The sequence below is a fragment of the Protopterus annectens genome, chromosome 3.part0, assembly GCF_019279795.1.
Source record: "Protopterus annectens isolate FY-2018-M chromosome 3.part0, PAN1.0, whole genome shotgun sequence".
NCBI classification, from domain to species: domain Eukaryota; kingdom Metazoa; phylum Chordata; order Ceratodontiformes; family Protopteridae; genus Protopterus; species Protopterus annectens.
Window position 1 is genome coordinate 68,733,732 of NC_056731.1, and position 25,460 is coordinate 68,759,191.

The window sequence follows — 25,460 nt, forward strand, 5'->3', positions numbered from 1 at the left end:
ACATGGGTTCTCTTATCCATCCCCACCTGTCTACTGTTCAGCTAATATTGTGGGTGTTTGGGTTTTGATCCCTTTTAAGAACCTTTTTTTTCCCCCTGAGGATGTGATTGGGGTCCTGCAGGAGGCCAGGAAACCCATTACCAAAAAATCGTATTTATCCAAATGTAAGAGATTTTCTGTATGGTGTATTTCCTGTAACATGGATCCACTTTCTGTGGTTCCTTTGGTTCTGTTTTATTTGTGTGAATTGCTCAATGCTGGGTTTTTATACTCTTGTGTTAAAGCTCACCTGTCAGCCATTTCTGCTTTCTGCCTTTGACTCCCCCCTTTAGCTTCTAAATTTGAGGTGAAACAATTTTGTCCTTCGTATTAGGCCTCCCAGGAAGCCTATTTCTCCATCCTGAGATTTTAATTTTGTTCTGAAAAAACTCTGAGACAAAACCTCCTCAATGTGCCACTCAGTCAAAGGGTAAATCACAAAGCTGCTGGCAAAGAGAGTCATCCAAACCGTCCCCCAAGACCAGTTTAGATCGGACATCTATTCAAGATTCTTTTTGGTGCCAAAGAAGTTTGGGGACTTCAGTCCAATTCTAGATCTCGGTTCCCTAAACAAATCTATTGCCAAAACAAAATTCTGTATGGTCACAATACAGTTCATTCTGCCCTTTCTGCAGAAAGATGACTGGATGTGCTCAGTAGACCTTCAGGATGCATATTATCACATCAGGATGGACAAGTAATCAAGAAGGTTCCTCTGCTTCTGGCTGAGAGCCAATCACTTCCAGTTCAGAGTAACTTCCCATGTTATGTAGTCCTATCTCGCCTACATTCTTACTCGTGGGTTCGGAGCCAAATATCGGCTCTGACTCGGCCGATTTTTACTAGCTCAAAGTCTCTCATTGGCTGGGCTAAGAGGGTATCCCATGGTGCACTGCTCCATATCCCCAGATCTCATTTGCCGCTTGTGTAACTCGGATGTGGTCTCGCTTGGCTGTGGCTAAGTACCTTCTTTTTTGCTATTTCTCTTTGAGAAAGTTGTCAGTTCAGACCCAAAAGCTATTTTAATAGCTATTCCTGTTGCTGATCGCTAATATTGTGTGTATGTTTTCTGTGCTTGAGAGTGTTAGTTGTTTTAGTATCCCTAACTGTTCCAGCGGGCTAGGCCCATTTTAGTTAGAGGACCTAGTCCTCCCCTCTGTCATTGGATAAACCTTTGGATCTTTGTGTTTTTCCTGTGTAATACCCAGAAGAACCGTTTCATTTAGAGGTTCTTTGTGTGTGGCTAGTACTGTTTTCCTGGTGTGTCATCTTGTGTGTGAACCGTTTCAGTTAGAGGTTCTCAGTGTGCTTAGTAAGGTGTTTTTTTCTGGTGTTCTAAATTGTGTGGTGTTTCCCACCCTTTTTTGTAAGTTGCATCTAGGTGTTTAGTTAAAGTTAATCATAAAATGTCCAAAGATCAGAAGGAACATAAACCTTCTGGCTTTAAGAAATGTTCCAAATGTGAATATAAAATGTCCATCACGGATGGACACTCTGTGTGTGTCTACTGCCTCGGAGCCATCCATTTACAGGAGTTGTGTAGCTTTTGCCACGCGTTCAGTCCTAGGGTGCTCCAGGAGAGAAAAAACAAATTAATATTAAAGGGACTTCTGCAACCATCATTTGAGGAAGCTATAGATTCGGCTTCTAGTACTCAGTCTAAGTCTAAAGCTTCCAAGTCCAAGAAAAGATCTCCGGCTCCATCTGCCTCTTTGGAGCCCCTGGAGAAGATTACTGTTTTGGACTCTACCTCCTCAGCTCCACTGTCCCCGGGGGCCACAGGAGGTATCAGTGTTAACCAAGTCAGCTCCAATTATTCTTGAGCCCATTCGGAGCCGGTCACCCAGTGTCAGGCATGGTTCACCAGACAAGAAATCCCAGTCTCCATTGCTCTCCTCCAAATCCTTCAGGCTTTCTGATTTGGATGTTGATAGGGTAGTGCAGAGGCTCCTGCAGTCGCCAGTGTTGGCCAAATTGTTCTCGGCTCCGGAGCCAGTTTCTATGACCGTTTAGATGATTCCTCCTCTGAGCACATCCTTGTCATCGGAGCCGGTATGCTCTGCTCCGAGTGATGTTCCTGCGCCGGCTCCGATACCCCCGTTGAGTCGGTGCTGACATCAGCACCGACCATGTCGGTTCCGTCCACAGGGTTTGAGACTCAGGTCTCTTTGGTCGGGCCCGAGGGGGATACATCGGGACAGCTGTCGGTTCCGAGTCTCCCACTCAGTGCATCGGCTTGGGGGACCCCCGTCCCGGTCGTGGCCTCGGACTCGGGAGGACCTGCCTTCGATGCCATGTGGAGCGTGCTGGCAAGATCGTCAGCTACATCACCCAGGTCGGTCATTCAGTCCCCCACCACCCCGGCGAGAGCCTCTGACACTCACCTATCCATGGAGAGTAGAGCGCCAGGCCCTAAGGGATACCCCCACAAGTGGTCCCCAACTTTCTGAGGGTCTCCCAGAGTCCGTGTCTGAGGAGCCTCCTAGAAAGAAATTGTGCAAGAGGAAGCACATAGACTCCCAGGATGAGTCTCTCACCTCCGATACTGACCTCGAGGAATCGGAAGGGTCCCCCAAGTCTTCCTCTGATGATGTTTCCTTCTCCAATATCCTGGAGATACTGAAACAAAGAGGAGGCTGGTCTTCCAAAACTCCTTCCGAGGAGGAGTCAGTATTCCTTAAGGCTTTTGGTGCTCAACCTTCCGCCTCCTGGGTGTTTCCACCCTTCAACCAACCTCTTGACCTCATTTGTTGAAGAGTATGGGAAAACCCTGATTCTGTGTAGCCCCGTGCCCAGGCATCCCAACAAATTCCTGTTCGCACCCCAGGGAAGAGTTTCTATCAAAAGGAGTCCCGGTAGATGCCATGGTGGTGGCAGCAGCCACCTAGAAGGAAGTTGCAGAGTCTTCCTCATCGGTCCATCCTCCTAACAAGGAGACTAGGACCATGGACCGGTATGGGAAGCGGACCCTATCTTCAGCAACCTTCACTTTACGGTCGCTGAATTATTTATCTCACTTCACTCGGCTCCAGCGAGATCTCCTCAAAGAACTGGGGGATACTCTTGCGGGTAACATACCTGAGGCGGTGGCTCAGACGGTTAACGCACAGGTTTCTATCCTCAACTCCATCGCTAACTCGTTCATGCGGCTCATCTCGTGTGCGGCTGAGGGAGCAAGTAGGGCGGCGAGCTCAGGGGTCGCCCTTAGAAGGCAAGCCTGGCTGCGTCTGTGTCACTTCGTGGAGGCCTTCAAGTCTTCCTTCACTGACGCACCATTTGACGGTTCCTCCTTGTTTGGGACCAAAGTGAAAGACACTGTCACCAGGTGCAAGCAAGAGGGAAAGACCCTGTCTGCCGTAGGGGTCCATTTTTCCCTTCCTTCTAGGCTTTATCCCAAGGCCCAGCGGGGGGGTGGGGGGTGTGGTTTAAGAAATCACAGAGGTTTTTTCCTGCCGCACAAGGTGAACCCCCCTCCAGAGGCAGGGGGGGGGTTACTCAGGGAGACGTCACCCCAGAGGCAGAGGGGGCCCCCCGCAATTCGGGAGACCGCGACTCCCTCCGTGGCTCTCCATACTTTCATTCCTGAGGGTGTGCCCGACTGCGCTTATCCGGAGCCAGTCGGGGGTTCAAATTTCCTTATATACCCTGAAGCCTGGGAGAGCATCACCCAGGACCGATGGGTACTAAGGATAGTTTCCGGAGGTTACCTCATCCCATTCTCTTCAGTACCCCCGCCAATAAGAAAAATCCCAGACGTTCCACCCAGTCAAAGGGATCAAGCAGCCTCAGAGGTGTCTCTGCTGCTAGAAAAAGGAGCCATCCAACCAGTCCCCACAGACCAAATCGGATTAGGGACTTACTAAAGATTCTTTTTGGTGCCGAAAAGAACAGGGGACCTGAGACCCATACTAGATCTCAGTCAACAATTACGTACACAAGTCCAAGTTCCGTATGGTCACTCTGCAATCGATTCTCCCATTGTTGGGAGAGGAAGTTTGGATGTGCTCCATCGATCTCAAGGATGCTTATTACTATGTCAAAATGGACAAAGCATCCAGGAGTCACCTACGCTTCCGGCTGGGAGCCAGTCACTTCCAGTTTTGAGCCCTGCCCTTTGGTCTCACCACAGCTCCCAGGGATTTCACCAAATGTATGGCAGTGGTGACGGCTCACTTGAGACGTCATGGATTCCAGGTGTTTTCATACCTGGATGACTGGCTCCTTACCGCCCCCACCAGGCATCAACTAGTTCAGACAAGGGACGCTACCATTAGTCTATGTCACCAATTGGGCATAATGATAAACTGGGAAAATCTGCCTTATTGCCCTCACAGCGTGTCACCTTTATAGGAGCAGCGTTGGACACTATTCGAATGCGAGCATTCCTACCACAAGAAAGGATCACAGTATTGCAACAACAAATTCATATACTGATGCCCCTGAGACAAGCGAAGGAAAGACTGGTTCTACAACTCCTAGCGACCATGACGGCGACTGTCATGTTAGTCCCTCTAGCGAGATTACACATGAGACTTCTTCAATGACTCCTCTTTGTCTAATGGTCTCTCCAAAGACTCCCACTATCTCATCCCATCTTAATCACAGACAGGTGCAAGCAGGACCTCCGTTGTTGGCTGTGCACCAACAATTTGAATGGGGGAAAGCCCTTTGTTCCTCCCATCCCTGTTGCCACAGTGACCATGGACGCCTCCCAGATGGGGTGGGGGGGCATTATCTCGGCAGGACAGTCCAAGGCACGTGGCAAGAACATGAGATACATTCGCATATAAATGTCCTAGAGATGAGAGCAGTGCTTCTTGCATTGCAGGCACTTCAGGAAGTTCTTCCTCTAGGGACTATTGCGATACACTCAGACAACATGTCAGTAGTGTGGTATCTCAACAAGCAAGGGGGAACACGGCCTTACCCCCTATGCAGAGAGGCTATGCGAGTGTGGAATTGGGCAATAGCTTCTCAACAGTTTCTGGTGGCAACGCACATTCCGGGGAAGTCCAACATAATAGCAGACAGGCTAAGCAGAGCAATACTTATGCCTTACGAGTGGTCCCTGAATCGCCTGGTTACAGAGTGAATCTTCAGCAGATGGGGTCAGCCTTGCTCCGACCTTTTTGCCAGCCCTGTCAGTGTGAAATGCAGGGACGCTCTGGTTCACGATTGGCCCTCCGGTCTGCTTTATGCTTTCCCTCCATTTCCCCTTCTCTCAAGGGTGATTCAGAAAGCGCAATCCTTGGGAAGCAAAATGATTCTGATTGCCCCATATTGGCCTCATCAAGTATGCTTCCCCTTTCTTCAACCATACATTGTGGACACTCCTTGTATTCTGGACCCTCTACCAGATTTACTGACATGTCGGGACAGTTCCACACCTCTCTGAGGACACTTCAGTTGACAGCCTGGCTACTCCACTTCCATCGCTAGTCAGACATCATAATTTTTCACCGGAAGTGGTCCATATATTATCGTCCTCCCATAAGCCATCCACTAGAAAGATTTACTCTAGCAAATGAAAAAGGTTCTCCATCTGGGCTCATACTAGAGGTATCGATCCTTACACAGCCCCAATAGATTCAGTTCTGGAATTCTTGTCAATGCTTTTCTATCAGGGATCTGCATCAGCCACCATCAAAGTTCAGCTGGCGGTGATATCTAATTTCCATGTAGCGAATGAACCTAGTCTCATGGCACACAGACTATGCAAAACATTCCTCAAAGGTACCCTGTTGCTTCGTCCCCCAGTGTCTGAACCAGTCATGCCCTGGGACCTCAGTTTTGTTCTTCAAGCCCTTACTCTACCACCATTTGAACCTGCAGCTACCTGTGAATTAAAATTCTTAACATGGAAAACAGCATATTTAATAGCAATCACTTCAGCACAGCGGGACTCGGAAATTCAAGCCCTCTCCATCAAACTCCCATATTTAATCTTTCACAAAGATAGGGTCTCTCTTAGACCAAATCCATTGTTCCTTCCTAAAGTGGTTTCCGTGTCTAACATGAATCAGTTCATTGAGCTGCCGGTGTTCTTTCCCCACTTCTCTAACAAGGCAGAATTTAGATTTCACCAATTGGATGTACATAGACAGTTACGCGTCTATCTACACCGGACAAAAGATATCCAGAAGTCTGACCAACTCTTTGTCTCCTTTTCGGAAAACCGATTGGGTTCTCCGATATCCAAGGTTACGCTGTCTAGATGGATAGCCAGTTGCATCTCTTTCATCTATCAGGCAGGAGATAAACATTTGCCATTTCCAGTCAAGCGACACTCTACGCTGGCTGTTTCCACATCCACAGCCTATCAAGCTATATTGTCAATGGATGATATATGTGCTGCAGCTACTTGGGCTTCTTCTCACACTTTTGTTTCTCATTACAAATTGGACGTGGTCTCCAGGGACAGATCTTCCTTTGGTTCCACAGTTCTCAGGAGCATTTTCTTATGAGCCGCCCAGGATGTAGGTGCTAGGAACGCTGTCCCACGGGTAAGAATGTAGGTGATATAGGACTACATAACATCAAGAAGTTATGTACTCACCATAACGTTCGATGTATGTAGTCCATCTCACCTCACATTCTTACTTACCCTCTCACCTTCCCCCTGCCTGGAGGATTTGGTGTATAGGTTGTCACCTGCTGAGTCCCTTTCATTAGTGATTGTTTATATGGATGTGAGGTGTGTATGAAGTACATATGTTGTTTCACAGCAAACTAGATCTGGGGATATGGAGCAGTGCACCATGGGATACCCTCTTAGCCCAGCCAATGAGAGACTTTCAGCTAGTAAAACTCGGCCAAGTCACAGCCGATATTCGGCTCCAAACCCACAGGTAAGAATGTGAGGCGAGATGGACTACATACATCGAACGTCAAGAGTGAGTGTATAACTTCTTCTTTGGACTCGCCACAGCCCCCAGGGTGTTTACCAAAGTCACAGCAGTAGTTGTAGCTCACCTGAGACTGCTCGGATTCCACGTATTTCCATATTTGGATGATTGGCTCCTCACTGCTCCCACCAAGCATCGACTTCTTCAAGCCAGGGATTGTCTCCTTCACCTAGCCTCAACCTTGAGCACAGCTATCAGTCTTAAGTCCAAAACTGAACCGATCCAGGTCATCAACTTCATAGGAGCCTGACTGGACACAACACAATGTGTATGGCCTTCCTTCCCTGGACAGGATTCAGTCCCTTCAACTATTTCTAATTTAGATTCTTTCTGATCAGCCCCCCTTCTTCTCATTTTTGGAGCATTGGATTCCATGGTGGCTACTGTAACTGTTCTCCCCTTTGCCCGTCTTCACATGATGGTACATCAGTGGACCTTAGCGGTACAATGGTCTTTTCTCGAACTGCTTATGGACTGTCCCATAAGACTATCTTGACTCTGCACGAAATCACTACTGTGGTGGCTTCATTTTCAGGAACTTTATGTAAGACAACTTTTCATTCCCCCTCCTTCTAAGGCCACGGTGACCATGGACACCTTCCAGCTTGGCTGGATGGCATTGGCTGGGTCGGATGGTCCAAGGCACCTGGTCCTCCCTGGAGACCAACTTGCATATAAATGTTCTGGAGAAGAGAACAGTTCTTTTAGCGGTACAAACTCTTCATGTTTCTCTTCCCACGGAGACTATTGCTAGCCAGACAGACAATATGTCAGTTGCCTTGTACATCAACAGGCAGGGAAGAACCAAGTCCTATCCCCTGTGTTGAGAGGCCATGAGGTTGTGGGAATGGGTAGTCTCTTCCAACTGCTTTCTAGTGGCAACGCACATTCTGGGGAAGTTGCACATTCTGGCGGATAAGCTCAGCAGAACCATTCTGATGCTTCACGAGTGGTCTGTAAGTCCATCAGTGGCAGACATGGTGTTTCAGAAATGGGGTCAACCTTGCTGCAATCTCTTTGCTTCACCTTCCAGCACCAAGTGCAGTGAGTATTGTGCCCTGATTCTCCCTCCAGGCGAGTCCCCCAGAGATGCTCTGATGCATGTTTGGCCCCCTGGTCTAATTTATGCTTACCCTTCCCTTCCCCTTATACCCAGATTTCTCCAGAAAGCTGAGATGATAAAGTGCAAAGTCATCCTCATTGCCCCTTTCCTGGCTTCGACAAGTTTGGTTCCTCTTCCTGTGGTCTCATCTTGTATGTGCTCCTTGGATTGTCGATCCCATTCTGGGTTTTCTGTCCCATCCTTCGGGCTGCCCACATCCAGATGTACTCAGCCTGAAGTTAACCGCTTGCCTGCTGCACTTTCTTTGATGGTTAGAACTCCCGGGCTATCCTCTCCTGTTCAGAAGATTTTGATTGCAGCTCTAAGACCTCTACCAGGAAAATGTACTCTAGCAAATGAAAGAGATTTTTTATCTAGGTGCAGTAGCACCAGTTAGATCCTTTCTTGGCTCCCATTCCCGCTATTCTGGATTTCTTAGCTCACATTTTTAACAGTGGAGCTAGCTGCCATCTCAGACTTCCATATAGGTGAAGATTCTACATACTTAGCATCTAAAGAAATATGTAAGGCATTTGTCAGGGACGCTTTTTTAGTTCGGCCTCCGGTCAACGATCCTATGCCTCCTTGGGACCTCACTTTAGTGTTACAAGCCCTAGTTTCTGCCCCCATTGAACCAGCTGCCACAGTTGATTTGCAGTTTTTGTCTTGGACGGCACCCTTCTTAGTGGCTATCATCTCTGCTAAGAGGGTCTCTGAACTTACAAGCCTTGTCCGTTAAGCCCACTTATCTTCTACAAGGACAGAGCGACTCTTCACACTAATCCTTCTTTTATGCCTAAGGTTGCTTTAGAGGTTACCATTAGCCAAGTTATTAATCTCCCAGTATTTTTTCCTAATTTTCAAAACAAGGGAGAGTACAAGCTTCATCTGCTTGACATACACAGGCAACTAAGTTTTTACTTGGATAGAACAAAAAACATCAGAAAATCAGACCAACTTTTTGTCTCCTTTTTTAATTCAGGATTAGGAAGACCAATCACTGAAGTGACTTTAGCTAATTGGATTTCAAACTGTATTGCATTGGCGTATTCAAATAAAGGAATTCCTGTACCGGCTCAAATCAAGGCCCTTTTCACCATGTCTGTTTCCACTTCTGCAGCTTTTTGGTCCAGAGTTCCAAACGATGACATTTGTTCAGCAGCTACTTGGTCTTCCTCTCATACCTTTATATGCCATAATAAATTGAATGTCTGTTCCAGGAGCAGCGCTTCATTTGGCTCTGTCATGCTCCAGAATATCCTTCCATGAGGGCCACCCAGGGGTTATGTAGCTGTGGACTCTGTCCCACAGTTTGAAGACCAAATGAAAACAACAACTTAAGATAAAGAACTTATGTTCTTCTCATAATGTTCTATCTGAGTTGTTGCTTTATTTGTCTTCAGCCTTTGCCCCCTCTCCTTTTTCCTTCCTCAGGGCTTGGGAGGACTTGGCAGAGGTTCACTCAGGTCTCTCCCACTTCCTGTATCACTCAAGCCCCTGATGTACTTTTCATTATAATGTGACTGATGCTTGATTGATCTTAGGGAATACTTTGTTCTTATAAGCAGCAAAATCAGTCTGAGGGGTGGAGGGAGAGTGGAACGTTATGGGTAGGATTGGAGGAGCTCAGTTTTTGGCTCCAAGGTTGGACTATATGGTTGAGTCGGATCTGATGTCGGATCGGAGACCCACAGGTTGAAGACAAATGAAGCAACAACTCAGATGAAACGTTATGGTAAGAACATAACTTTTTCTTTCTTGCCATGTGAAAGTGATTGGATATGTGCACCCTGCATTTTCCTAGCACCCCTTTCAGGATTATTTTCACTTCCTTGCACTCTGAGAGCTGTGATAGGCTGCAGTTCACTCATGACCCTGAACTGGATTAAGTGATAACTAAATTTAATTAATTTGTTCTTCTCAGTGTTAAAACTTTTACGATAATTAATACTAGATCTACAAGATGTACTGTAGGTTAAGGTATTTTTCATCCTAATTCTGTATCTGTACATTTGCATGTCTCATTTTAATATGTTTAATAATTATAAAATCATTACTAACCTACAAATTAGATAAAAATAAAGTTTGAAAAGTGATAAAATGTTTTACACCTTTCACATTAGTTGCAGTTGAGCAAGAGTGGAACTATTAGCTTTTGCTGCCATCTGGTGGTCACCCAAGGCCATGAACTGTACAGTAGATTGTAAAATAACATGGACAGCACTATGACTTTGGTTATTTCTCATTTTAATATTTGCAGTTTAAGTCCTTAGCGGGTAGTCAGATTTTGATGCACGTTTACATTTCTCAGTTGCTGAGCATGTCTTCATTCTTTTAAAAAATTTTTTAGACATTTCTTTTTACACTACTTTTTCTGCCCCTTCCACCCTGCCAGCATTTAAATTTGAGCACCTTTTTGTTAATATTTTACCTTTTTAATAGCCTGGGGAATGCAGATAGTGTCCTTTGAAACCATGGACAAGTTAAAATTGTTTCACTGTGCATCTAAAAAGCAGGAACATTCAAAACTGAATATTTGTTTTAACATTGCAGATTGAATAAAACCTAGATTCAGAAAATACTAAATATTTTGCTTCGTAATTAAAACAAATTATGGTTATGGTAATACAACTACACAGTTCTGTGTTTTAAGGTTTAAAGTATGCAGTGCTGTTGGTTTTACATTTAGTTTCTGACTTGCACTGTAGGCTTTTATTCATTGAAATGTGCTGCACTTCTGTTGAAGAATTACAGTATAGACACTAATTAACGCAGGTTTGCATTTGCCAGTAGACCTAACTTGTGATGTAGACAAAAATTACATAGCCAAAGTGAAACAGGCAGAGATCAGAGCTGAGGCCTGGACACTGGAATTATCAGGCAGAAGTTTAATTACTGAGCCACAGTGCTCCTCACTCAAGCTGTAAGCTTTAATGAAGTCCACCATGAGCCATTATGGTACTTCTAGGAGTAGCCAGGGATCAGTCTTGGGCCTGCTCTTAGTAGCATTTTTTCATTTTTCTAGTTTTCCCTAATGCTTGAGTTAAATTTACAGAAAATGCCAAGTCCATTATGTAGGGGGAGAAAGTCCTGGGTGACACAGGTTTGATTTTCAACCAGAGAACTGGAAGGAGATGACATAAATGAGAGAGAGAGAAGTGATGAGGCTTTGTCTGCTGTCTCTTGTTTGGAGGGACTGCGCACATGTGATCTATGGTGGAAACCATGCAAACACAACAGACATTTTGGGATTAGGGCCTATGAAAATGTCAGACATGGCAGTGGGGTGACATCCCTTACAGAGTGTCCTTGCATGTCCTGTCACATGATTGTAATGAGCATGCATGAGGATGTGAAGCCGTAGCAAAGGAATAAGTCCATACCCCAAACGTAGATGATGGCACTGCTGTTGGTTCATTTGCCCCTAGTTGAATGGATAGACCATTGGGCTTCTTGTCCTTGGGGGAACGAATGGGCCATAACAGCAATGTGGAATCTAACAAAATAAATAAATAATAATATACCCCTTCTTAGCATCCGGCTTCTCTTCCTCAGCAGTATTTATTCTTTTGGGTGAGAACTTGCTAATAGTTGCTCGGAGCTGTTTTCGTCAGCCCTTTCATTGGGAGAGAGGAGGGAGTGAGACACTTCCAGAGATGTTTGTTTGGTAGGGAGCTCCATAGAGCAGTCTTTCTGCTGTGTCAGTAGATTAAAAAGGGTTGTATTATGGTCATGTTTGTTTTTGTTTTGCAGGCTACAGTCCTATTACGGATTCCACATTTCATTGTAGAGTTTGGGAATGTAGATGTTTTTTGTTCTCTGCTCCCTTGGTGGCCAGGTGGGGCATAGATATGGTCAACAGTCCTTTGGAACCCTGCATAGTTTTGGTCAGGGATGGCCCCTTTGAGTTTCAAACAGCCATACATTTGGGATAAAGCCCAATTAATTTTTCTGTTGACTCCCATCAGCTTTCCAGTTTAGTCTTGGGGGGAGGTGCATGGAGCCAATGGGAAGCCTTTCCCTTGTGTTTCAGATAGAAGTTTTCCATTTTGGATGGAGCAGTATATTGTACTATCATAGTACCTATGCTTTGGGTAGTCTTCTCATTCCATTGGCCTATATGCTTGATATTTGTCTTCACCATGGGTTGCTGGGCCAATTTCTACAATTCATCCAGTGAAAGGCAGCACAGAGACTTGTTCGGCACTCTCATTCAGAATGCTTTTCACTGTGTCCCCCTTTGGAGATCCCTTCCATTCATGGGGTTGGATTTCTTGTTCACTAGCCTTGCCTGTCTGTTAGCATCTTAGTTTTTCAATGTTGGAGTTCATATGTGGACTAATCCCCATGGCTCTCTTTGTAGGGGTTTCTATGATTGTCCGTGTAGGTGGGGGTTAGTTGCTGTTCTCAATTGTAGGCTAGGGTCCTTCTTCCTCATTTCCACTTCTGCAGAGAAAGTGTTTGTTTTAGTTGCTTAAACTGGCTCTTTCTTTCCTTTCTCATTTACTAGGGTAGGGTTGAGGAGGATGAGGGGATTCTTTGCTCCTTGAAGTAGCACATCCTTCTTGGGGTCCCATGAGGTTGTTGTCCTAATTGTTTAGGCAGAGTACTTGTGTGTCTTGCCTTCCTCAAGCAGGAAAAGGCTCAGTTACAATTTTCACTCATTGTTGATCTGACATTTATATTCTGTGAGACACCAAGTTGTGTTATCCTCTGAATGCAGTTAGAAGAAGCTGCCTTTGGTTCTTGCTTGGTTTGCTACTTGCAAATTTTGTGGTTGTCCTTTGGGCCCCTGGCTTTCGCCTCACAAGAAAATTATGTTCCTGTGCCCCTGTCGAGCAGGGCCACTGAAGTGATCCTTGGGGTGAATTTCCTATCTGCCATCCAGTCATCAAGATTTTCTTGAAGAGTGATAATGAGCTTTGTTTGATATAGATAGGTAGTTTGTTCCAGAGTATGGAAAGTCTCTGGGACAGGAATTTATTGTGGTGACAAGGTTTAGGTCCCTAGAGCATGTAGCACAGAGGGATTGGGATTTCCTTAAGTGGAGCATGTCCAACAGCTCTGGGTTTGACATAGCTTTGTATGTTAGGCAGAGATCGCCTCTGAGTAGGCGATATATGACTGAGTAAAGCTGGAGTTTTTTTGAGACAGTCTGTGTAGGGCATCTGTTTGCGGCCGTTAATCCTCTTTGTGAGGTATTTCTGTGGCCTTTCCAGTTGTAGATGTCTTGTGAGGTACATACCAGAAGGGGCATTGTACTCTATAATGGGTCTAATGAGTGATGAGTAGAGGGGAACAATGACCTCTTTTTTTCCTGGATGAGAAAAATTTTGTGATGAGGTGTGTCATGTAGAAAGATTTCCTGACTACTGTGGCGACGTGATTATCAAAGGAGAGACTACTGTCCACCTGTGTCCCAAGGTCTCTTATCACACTTTCGGTGTTAACTAGACTACCGCCTATGTGGTAGTTCATGGGTACAGAGTTTTTACCATAAGGGATGACAGTGCACTTTTTGGCATTGTGCTTGAGGCCATGGCTTTGACACCAGGCATCTGTCTCAGTGAGGTCCTTTTGTAGGATGTCCACATCATTAGGAGTTTTGATTATGGCTCCTAGTTTGCAGTCATCTGAGAACTTCATTAGCCAAAGACCTTCTGTGTTAGCCTGTACTTCAGAGAAGTAGATACCAAACAGGAGAGGACCCAGGACTGAACCATGTGGTACTGCACTTATCACTGGTCTGAAGTTGGATTTGGAGTCTACAACTTTCACAGTGTGGGTTCTGTCAGTGAGCCAGTTGGAAACCCATCTTGTGACATAGGGATTTTTATCTAGTTTAATGAGTTTATCTATAATTCCAGAGTGGGGAATGGTGTCGAAAGCCTTGGTGAGATCTAGATAGGCTGTGTGAACCATATTACCCTCATCTATGCCTTTGGTGACCGCTTCAAAGAAGTCAATCAGGTTTAGAAGACATGATCTGCCTTTTACAAACGCGAACTGGATAGGGTCCATAGACTTGCAGACCAGACATGTCAGGCTAATGGGGCAGTAGTTCCCAGGGTCCGTGGTGGCTCCCCCTTTGTGGAGTGGGATAACCGTTGCTGTGCGCCATTCAGTGGGCACAAAGCCTGAGGTGAGGCTATGATTGAACATGGTACTTAGGTGAGGTGTCAGTTCGTTCTGTAGTTCGTGTAGAACGCAGCCTGGGATGTTTTCAGGTCCCATGGATGCTGTGTTCTTGGTTTTGGAGAGTGTTTTTTTTACCTGTGCAGCCGTGATTACAGAAACTTTGCATTCTTCCGGTATAGAGATATGGACTCTCTAGTGGATGAGAGGGGGTTAAAATTAGCACTGAACCTATCTGCCAGGATGTTGCCAATATCAGTTGGTTCTCTATATTTAGTGCCAATGTGCTGTAACTCAGAGCAGATCTGAGTGTTGCCATTGAGATTCTTGACATAGCTATAGAATGCTTTGTGGTTGTCTTTAGAATCAGTGGTGATTTTGTTTTTGTGACTAGCTTTGGAGGATTTTATGAGGGATCTCAGCTTCTTACTGAGGCTGACCAGGGAGTTTTACGAATCATGGGATTTCACTCTCTTTTGCAACAGTTTCTTTATTCTGTTGTAGAGTTTATTTATGGCAGGGGACCACCAGATTGGCTTCCTTTTTTTGGAGGATAGCATCTTGGTTCTGTTAGGGATTGCATGATCCATGCACTTGTGTAAGTGCTTATAAAGTGCATTTGTATGGGATTCAGCAGCCGTACCTCTGTTGTCCGTCAAGGTTTCGTGAAGTTTGCCACTTCTGTCTTAAGAAGCGTGAAGTTGGCTTTGGAGAAATTTTTTATGGTGGTTTCCCTGTTGGGGAGTGGGGGTGGGATGTGGATGTCTTGGGTGATTAGCTTGTGATTGGATCTGACCAACGAGTAATTGACCTCTGGTATGGAACACTGGTTGCCCATGTTGGTAATGACCAGGTCTAGGATATTGCTGCCCCTGGTGGGGGTGTGGATACGTTGATCCAAGGCATTGGAAATATGAATTACAGAAAATGTTGAGCACAAGAGTTGGTACATGAGTAGTTTTCCCAGTTAATGGTGGGGTAGTTGAAATCGCCCATTATTAGGGTGCTAGGTTGTACCCTAATATTTTCCAGTGCATCAAGAAATGAGGATTGGAAATCCTGTGGCATGGTGGGGAGATCTGTAGCAAGCTGCAATTTGGATTGTTGTCTTGCCCATAGTTAGTTGCACTTGGATAATCTCAGATGTATTATGCTGAGCATCTAGCCTGGTGGTGTGGATATCCTTAATGAATATGGACACACCTCCGCCTTTAGTGTTTCGGTCCAGGTTAGGTGGCCGAAAGGTGTGTTATGAATTATAGCCTGGTAATGCAGGGGTGCTCTCTGGAGCCTTGAACCAGGTCACTTTCACTGCACAGATGTCGATGTTCTCCATTTTAAGGAGTGCCTCGAGTGAGTGCATTTTGAGGTTTAGACTTCTAGCACTGAGTTGCATTACCCTCAGATTTTGCTTGCTTGTACCTGTTACGGTGGTGAATTTGTCATTTGAACCATGCCTAAAAAGGCACTATAGGGGTGGTAAGAGCCTTAGCCAGTATCCGGACTCCCATGGGTGACAGGTGCAGGCCATCTCTGGCAAAGCATCGTGGTTTGTCGATCATGAAATCCCAGGCAGACAGATACTAGATCCCCTTAGAAGACACCAGAAGCTTAGCCAATTGTTGAAGTCCATCATTTTGTCCTTGTACTTTGGTATCATTCTGGGTGATGGCAGGATGCTACTCAGGGCTAGGGTCACACCTGCCTGGGCTACAAGATTGGACAGCTCCTCCATGTCTCTCTTCATGTAGTCCAGGGGGTACATCTCAGGTCATTCACACCAACATGGACAATGACAGAGTCATATTTGTACTTGTGGAGTTACCTGAGTGCATGCTTTGTGTGGTGGATCCTGGCACCCGACAGGGAGCTAACAGTAACTTTCTCCTTGTTTAGCCTGGTGAGTGGAACATCAGTGTGCCTGACTATAGAGTCACCTGTGACTAGAGTGTTGGGTATGTTGTTATGCCTTATGGGCTGTGGTTGAGTGGCATACTGAGTTTGTTGGCTTTGTGTCATTTGGGTTGTGTTGGGGGGAGGAGGTTGCTTGCGTTTCTGTTTTGGAGGTCCCTGTTGCTTGGGTAGATTTTTATTGAGAGCCTCCGCGAATGTAGGTGTGTGTTTTGTTTCTATGTGTGTGTTTTGGTGGTGTGGATATTGAGGGACTATGTGATGAGTGTGGTGTGGTGCAAGTGTTTACCTTCTCCTCTTGACCGTCTAGTCCAGTCTTGGGTGAAGAGAGCTTTGCTTCCAGTTTGGCTATATAAGTGCATCTGTCACAGGTTGTAGTGTTGGGTGGTAGGAGGAGACGGTTGTCTGTGTACATGAGGCAATTGCTGCATTGCCCCAAGATGCCCAGATTCATCAGGTAGAAAGGAGAAAACACCAGGAGCTGACCTCTAGACATGCCTGGATAGGTGCTTATTTATTAAGTACTAAAAACTGTTTTCCTCAAGACAAGTGAGGAAAGTTGAGTGCTGTAGTAATTTGTAGCTTATTTAGTGTTTACAATGAGTTCTGAACAAGTGATGAGCTCAAAGAAACAGATTTGAGTGTTGAAACTAAAAACTGGCTAGTTCTAAGAAACAAAATTAAGCTAGAAGGCTTCCCTTCAACACAGAAAGGCTTGGGGGCTCAGAAGCTTACAAACAGTCCTGGATATAGCAAATCTGTATCTGGACTAGACGACTTACAGGAAAGGCAGGAAACAAGCTTAAAAATGTATTTATTTTTTGTAAAGTGAAAAGGAGGAGCAGAAACTAAGTTGGTTGGCCTTCTCAGATGTTTTCCCTGGATTAGGTAGAATGAGGTAATGGCGCTAGACTGGGAGGAGCGTCCCAGATCAAATGTACACTAGAGGCAGGCAACTGCAAAGCCACCAAGTATAAGAACAGGATACCAATAGCGACGGGGGGTGGGAAACAAAAATCGGAACAAAAAACCCAAACAGATGCTTAATAAATGTAGACAATATCCAGTTAATACCTCACACACAGTGAAACTAGCTAGAAAAGTATGCAGCGGACAATAAAAGTGCTATAAATAACTTGTAAAAATAAGCAAAAAACAGGATACTTAATGTTATATACTACAGATCTGTGTTTACTCAGTGCCCTTCCTCAGATTAGGTCAGTGTGAAATGGCAGAAAGATCCGAGTTTGCTCAGTGCCCTTCCTCCAATTAGCTCAGTGTGAAATGGCAGAAACACTCACAAGTTAACTTCTTAGGTAACCGAAAGTTGAAACCTGAAACAACTTTAAAAAAAGCTCAAAAAAAACAATGAGGTGCTTACTCCAAGCACTAGTCCAGGTAACCCCAATCAGCCAATGACCATAAATAATCCCCTTTCACTGAAATGCAGTATGGCTTTGGCTAAACTAAAATGGCCTTGAACATGTGCTCAGACACGCAGCCTCCACAACAACTAGGCCCAAAACAAGCCTCCACAACAACTAGGCCCAAAACACAAGCCTGAATATGGACAATGCTACAAATAGCCACACTACTTAGACATTTCTGCAGTTTTTTTCTACCTATCACAACAGAAAAGCAGCAGTCAGCTTTTAAATGAAAATTTTAAACAGATAAAGGAGCAAGGAGATTCTAAAGAAAGCTTTTAACTGCAAACAAGTTATATGTTACACTCCTTGGCAGGAAATCAGAGCAAAAAACCCAAACAGATGCTTAGTAAATGTAGACCATATCCAGTTAATACCTCAAACACAGTGAAACTAGCTAGAAAATTATGCAGCAGACAATAAGTGCTATAAATAACTCGTAAAAATAAGCAAAAAACAGGATACTTAATGTTATATATTATAGATCCTAGTTTGCTCAGTGCCCTTCCTCCGATTAGCTCAGTGTGAAATGGCAGAAACACTCACAAGTTAACTTCTTAAGTAGACAATATCCAGTTAATACCTCACACACAGTGAAACTAGCTAGAAAACTATGCAGCAGACAATAAAAATACTATAAATAACAAAATCAGCAAAAAAACAGGATACTTAATGTTATATATTACTGTTCCTGCTGCTTTCCCAGGTGTAGCAGTCTTGATCACAACTCTAGGAAATCGTATTATGTTAATATGCCCACCACAACTTAAGTTCATATTGCATGTCACTGCAACCATACTCTGACATGTAAGTTGTCCGTTAATTCCATTTTGAGTAGGGCTAATACCAACCACCATTAACCAGTTACCTAGCTAGTTCTAATGAGGCATTGAAGTTAAGGGGCACCAGCCCTCCTTATAAGTGCAAGATATGTGTAATAATACATGATGAAGCATTCTAAAAGTCACACATTTGATGTGGTGGTCTTGTTTTCAAAACAGTTTATTTGCGGGATAGGCACAATACAATTGTACCTCTTCATCTTGCTGTACTTTCCTCAGGACTTAATTTTCTCTTGGGACCCTGGTGTAGTCCTTGGGCTCTTTACATGGTCATCAGTTACTGTTTGAGATTTAACCCAACCAGGGCCCTCAGCTTTTACAGCAGGTATGTCTTTATTGGTTACTTTACAGCAGATACCTTCCTTGATGTGTCATTAATTTTTTGCCTCCCCCTTTCCCCTACATGCTGGCCATGTTTGTTGGGGTTCCATATAAATCAGGCAACTGTGTACTGACGGGTCTACTTTGACCCATCGAAATTACTTTTCAACGAAACATGAACAGGCAAACTCCTTTTTGGGAAAGTGCATTTTCATGAAAATACACTTCTGCGAAAAGGCAACTACGCAGACAGTAACGGGGGCTGTACCTTAGTTTGCAGCACAGCAGGGATAAAGGAATATTCCTTTTCCCCCATTGTAGTGTGATCACGGAATGAGAATATAAAAGCACCGGGGGTGTGGGGGATGCAGGGAGGCTTGCCCCCCCCTGCATAAAAGTGCTTCGTGTTGTGTTTTTTTTTTCGGTTTATTTGCATTTTGCGAAAATGCACTTTCACAAAGAGTTTGCTTATGTTTCGTTGTATCGTAATTTTGATGGGTCAAAGTAGACCCATTCTGACATATCACTTGTTAGTAATGAGGGAGCCACATTTTTTTAAGTTTTTAGGTTCATAGGTAGGTACTGGGCTATCGGCCCAAGGGCCTAAGTAAGCCTAGCCAACAAGGTTCCCTGGCTTACGCCACCCAGGAAAGTTAATTTCCTGTGCCCCTGTCGAACGTACCCACCGAATTGATCCCAGGGTGTATTTCCTAATTCCCGTTCACTCATCAAAATTTTTCTTGAAGAGTGCTAATGAGGAACTGTGCTTGACCATATGGGTAGCTTGTTCCAGGGTATAGGAAGTCTCTGGGACAGGAATCTATCCCTCCAGCATGTCCCGTTTTTTGTGGTGGCAAGTTTTAGGTCCCTAGAGCGTGTAGCTCAGAGGGATTGGGATTTCTTTAGGTGTAGCATGTCCAACAGCTCAGGGTTTAACATAGCTTTATATGTTAGGCAGATATCTCCTCGGAGTAGGCGATATGCTACAGAGTAAAGCTGGAGTTTTTTGAGACGGTCAGTGTAGGGCATCTGTTTGAGGCCAGTAAACCTCCTTGTGAGTGGCCTTTCCAGCAGCTGCAGATGTCTTGTGAGGTACATTCCAAAAGGGGTGTTGTACTCTATAATGGGTCTAATGAGTGCCGAGTAGAGGGGAACAATGACCTCTTTTCCTGGTTGAGAACCCTTTTGTGATGAGGTGTGCCACACAGAAGGATTTCCTGACTACTGTGGAGATGTGATTATCAAAGGAGAGACTACCGTCCACCTGGGTCCCAAGGTTTCTTATCACACATTCAGCATTAAGTAGACTGCCATTTATGTGGTAGTTCATGGGTACAGAGTTTTTACCAATGGGGATGACAATGCACTTTTTGGCATTGATATTGAAGCCATGCCTCTGACACCAGGCATCTGTCTCAGTGAGGCCCTTCTATAGGATGTCCACATCATTTGGGGACTCTACTATGGCTCCTAGTTTACAGTCATTTGTGAACTTCGTTAGCCAGAGGACTTCTGTGTTAGCCTGTACTTCTGAGAAGTAGATACCAAACAGGAGAGTTCCCAGGACTGAACCCTGTGGTACTCCACTTGTCACTGGTTTGAAGTCAGATTTGGAGTCTGCAGCTTTTATAGTGTGAGTTCTGTCAGTGAGCCAATTGGCAACCCATCTTGTGACATAGGGATTTATACCTAGTTTAGTGAGTTTAGCTATAATTCCAGAATGGGGAATGGCGTTGTAAGTCTTGGCGAGGTCAAGATAGGCTGTGTGAACCACCTTACCCTCATCTATGGCTTTGGTGACTGCCTCAAAGAAGTCGATCAGATTCAGAAGGCATGATCTGCCTTTCACAAACCCGAACTGGGTTGGGTCCAAAGTTTGGAGGTTACCACTGTCTTTGTTTATTAGTTCCACGATGATGCATTTCATAGCCTTGCAGACCAGGCTCGTCAGGCTAATAGGACGATAGCTCCCAGGATCAATGGTGGCTCCCCCTTTGTGGAGTGGGATAACTGTTGCTGTGCGCTGTTCAGTGGGCACAAAGCCTGACGTGAGACTATGATTGAACATGGTGCTTAGGTGGGGAGCCACTTCATTCTGAAGTTCATGTAAAACGCAGCCTGGGATGTTGTTCGGTCTCATGGATGCTGTGTTTTTGGTTTTAGAGCGTGAAGCTTTTACCTGCATAGATGTGATTACAGGAACTCTGAATTCTTCCTGTATAGATATGGGCCCTTTAGGGAGTGAGAGTGGGGTAAAGTTAGCAATGAACCTATCTGCCAGGATGTTGGCAATATCATTTGGTTCTGCAATTTTCATGCCATTGTGCTGCAACTCAGAGCAGATCTGGGTGTTGCCATTGAGATTCTTGACATAGCTATAGAATGCTTTGTGGGTGCCCTTAGAATCAATGGCAATTTTTTTCATAGCTAGCTTTGGAGGATCTTATAAGGGATCCCAGCTTCTTACTGAGACTGACCAGGGAGCTCCTCCACTCATGGGATTTTACTCTCTTTTGCAACAGTTTCTTCCTTCTGTTGTAAAGTTTGTTTATGGCAGGGGACCACCAGATTGGCTTCCCTGTTTTGGAGGATAGCGCCTTGGTTCTGTTTGGGATAGCACGATCCATGCACTCATGTAAGTTCTTATAGAGTGCTTTTGTGTAGGATTCAGCAGTCGTAACTGTATTGTCCATCTGCATGGGTGTCATGAAGTTCGCCACTTCTGTCTTAAGCATAAAGTTGGCTTTGGAGACATTTTTTACCATAGTTTCCTTAATGGTGGGTGGTGGCAGAATGCGGATATCTAGGGTGATTAGCTTATGGTCAGATCTGACCAAAGAGTTGACTTCAGGTGTGGAACACTGGTCACTCATGTTGGTAGTGACTAGGTCTAGTATATTGTTGCCCCTGGTGGGGGTATGGATAAGTTCATCCAGGGCATTGGAATTTATGAATTCCAGAAAGCGTTGAGCGAAGGAGTTGGTTTTCCCACTTAATGGGGTAGTTGAAATTGCCCATTATTAGGGTGTTTAGTTGAACCCTAATAGTTTCCATTATATCAAGAAAAGAGGAATGGGAATCATGGGGCATGGTGGGAGATCTGTAGCAAGCTACAGTTTAGATTGCAGTTTTGCCCAGAGTTAGTTGCACTTGGATAACCTCGGATGCATTATGCTGCGCAACTAGCCTGGAGGTGTGGATATCCTTAATTAATATGGACACACCTCCGGTTTTTGTTTTCTGGTCCAGGTTAGATGGCTGAAAAGTGTGGTATGAGTTATAGCTTGTTAATGCAGGGTGCTCTCTAGTGCATTGAACCAGGTCTCAGTCACTGCACAGATATCGATGTTCTCCATTTTAAGGAGTGCCTCTAGTGGCTGCATTTTGACATTTAGACTTCTAGCACTGAGTAGTATTAAGCTCAGTTTTTGCCTGCCTGGTCCTGTTATGGTGGTGAATTTGTCATTTGAACCTTGCCTAAAAAATGCACTATAGGGGGCGGCAAGACCCTTAGCCAGTATCCGGAATCCCAGGGCCGACAGGTGCAGGCCATCTCTTGCAAAGCATTGCGGTCTGTCGACCATGTCACCCCAGGCAGACAGATACTGGATCCCCTTAGAATGACACCAGAAGCTTAGCCAATTGTTGAAGTCAATCATTTTGTCATTGTACTGTGCGGTATCATTCTGGGCATTGGCAGGATGCTACTCAGGGCTAGGGTCATAGGATCATTTGCAGCAAGGTGCTCACTATTGGCTAGTGTGCACTAGGAATGAACCTGTTTATGTACTTGACAAATTATATTATGGCATGTATCATTTTGGGTGTGTGCCCACCCCTTCACATGGGAATTTTTGGGAAAATGTACTAATTGCTGATTTGTAGAGTAGATAAAACCCCAACCATAAGAGTTCTCAATGAGTATCATCTTTCTTGATCAACTGATTTAGTAAGAAAAAATATTTCTTGTGTATCAGAGTGGAAATGTTTCGTAAGAAATGTACAGAAAAAAATGGAAGAAAAAGATTCTTTAAATTATATTAAAGGAATTTGTTTCAGAAGTAGTTCAGTAAGGAGTTTCTGGTATTCTAGAAGAGAACTCTTCTGTATTTCAAGGAAGTAATGTATATGTAAGTAACTTTTTTGTTAGAGTTGTTTATCTTTACTATATTAGTGTTTGAACAAGTCAGACTAAGGATGTGGTAGATAACATATATTTTATTTTCGTCTTATTTATGTGTTTAATAACGTGTACAATATAAGAGTATTCTGCATTTTTTGTTGCAATCAATAAATGGAGAGTGGGAATGATGAAGGTTATTCTGTGCTGAAGTTACTGAGATTTATTTTACATTTCCTCTTCTTTAATTCCATTGTGTTTACGATAGTCACTCATATAATGCTCTGCTTAAAACTGCATCTAATTTTTTTTCTGTTCTAGCTCAGAAATGGAGCTCCCTTCACTCATCTCCCTACCGATAAACTGAAAGCTGTTATCCCACCTTTCCTTCCTCCATCCAGCTTTGAACCCTGGAGTTCTGACCGATCCAGAATAGCTAAAGAAGTTAGAATTGAACAGGCAAGGCCAGCAGTACCCCAGAGACCAGGAAAATCCAATTTTAACAGTAGTGGAAACTCAGACATAGTAAGTTTTCATATTATTTCTTCATCGATGGATATGGTGGCTGAGAGACATTTCAGAGATTTATTGTTTTGCCTGTTTTATTTTTTTCATTTTACTAGATAGGTAGTCTTGTCCGTGACTTTTTTTTCAGCCACAACCCAGGCCATTAAGTCACACTTGGATAACAATTCATACAGCAGTCTGTAGTACTGTACATTATAGGCAATAAGGAATAGGGCAGTTATACAGATAACCTTTTGCAAAGAAAGAGAAAAACTTCGACATATGTTTACACTTTCATACAAGCTGAAGGGGGAGGCACAGTTGTAACACTGCATATGCACAAGAATTTACATTTGCTTACATTGTCCAGCTATTTGATCATTCATTATGGCAATTTTGCACTTACATTGTCAACTGAGTAGTCTTTCCAGACGAGAGTTTTATGGCTTCCTAATAAAATTATTGCATCCAGACTTTGTGGATGTCAACTCATCAAAGCATTGAGTGTTTAAAAATAGTTTTTCTGTTTTAAAACTTCTAATGCTCATAAGCCCTGACTCACTCAACAGAGGAGAAGAAAAAAGGGAAAAAACAACTTGTAAACTGTTTTGTTGAATTGTGCCCATGATAAGTTTAGTATTTGAGCAGTTGTGGCGATTTCTGTTTATGTAAGTAGATGCACTTAATTCTAGAGTCAATTATTTAATAAATTATATCAATTCAAATGTATATTAACATTTATTCACACTTTCAAAAGTTATGATCATCATCAGTTGCACGCACTGTAGCATTCTCTTTATAAAAAAAAAAAAAAAGAGTTTGATCAGGAAAAGGTTGGTATGTGGCTAAACTGTTGATGTGATTACACTTTCATGATCACAAGTTCATAGGAGATTACATGGCTATCAACCCAGAGGTCATTTCAAGCATGACCATTTCATCTCAATGTAATACCATAGAAATGTTAGTTAATACCAAAGACTAGTCAATGGCTGCCCTTATCCAGGAGGGATGTGGATGCTATTCCTGGTAAGAATTTACAGTGCCCCATCTACTCGTCCGGGTTCCTCTTGAACAGTACCATAGCGGTGCTCTGTTTCACATGAATAGGTAGCCTATTCCAAACATGTGGCAGTTGCCGGGAGATAAATCTGTCTCTCCAGCATGGCCAATTTATGTCACAGGCCATATTTAGGTCCCTGGACCGGGTAGCCCTAGTCCAGTTTGATTTATAGATATGCATCAAGTTCATTAGGTTTGGGTCTGAGATTGCTCTGTAAGCCAGGCATAAGTTTCCCCTAAGAAGTGTATATGATACAAGTATAGTAACAGGGACTTTAGTCGCTCTGTGTACTGCACATGCTGGAGTTCCTTGATGATCTTAGTTAGAAACCTCTGAGATCTCTTCACTTGCTGCAGGTGCTTAGTTTGGTACATACCGAATGGGGCGTTATACTCGATTATGGGCCCGGGTTAGTGCTGAGTATAGAGGGGTTTGTAACCAATTTTGCTCTTGAGGCGATGCCTTTACTAATCAAGTGTGCTACATAAAAAGCCTTCCTTACTGCAGTGAACACATGGTGGTTTAAGTTAAGGTCGAAATCAACTTGAGATCTCAGGTCCCTTACCACTTTGTGGATACTTAGGGTATTATTGTTGATTTGATAGTGTGAAAGGATATTGTTTTTACCGAAGAGAATGATGATGCATTTCTTTGCATTCAGTTTGAGACCGTGACTAAGATTCAGTAATTGCACCCAGTTTACATGCCTGTATTTTACTAGATGCTTGTAAAGTTCCTTTTTAAACTGTTTGTTTAATATCAGTTTGCAGAGGTCTGAAGTAAGATGGTTCCAGTTTGCTGGAGCTATCTTAGTGAAGTATTTCCCACTTTCAATGTCTTTTATTCTTTGAGGTCTGTGAAGTATGAGAGATATTTTCATTAAGGTGCATGGGGATTATTTGATGTCCTTCCATATTACTGTTGCAGTATTCATTACACTAGGGATCCCCTGCCATGGGTAAGCTATATGTCCGGCCAGTATGTCAAAGCCTTAGGTTGTAATAGGGACATTATATGTCAGGTATGCTCCCTGTCACAGCATAGGGCATAAAGGGGATGTATGGACATACCTGTTTTCCAGAGGTTCT

At 44.0% G+C, this 25,460-nt stretch overlaps 1 protein-coding gene across 1 annotated transcript in view; it reads left to right on the plus strand.

Annotated features, from left to right (window-relative positions):
• The window catches only part of ANKS6 (ankyrin repeat and sterile alpha motif domain containing 6), a 1,232,679-nt gene that overhangs the window by 790,008 nt on the left and 417,211 nt on the right, over nucleotides 1-25,460 (plus strand). Inside the window, exon 10 of the mRNA XM_044064590.1 lies at nucleotides 23,124-23,327. Coding sequence (XP_043920525.1) covers nucleotides 23,124-23,327 — 204 coding nt within the window. The remainder of the gene's footprint in view (nucleotides 1-23,123; nucleotides 23,328-25,460) is intronic.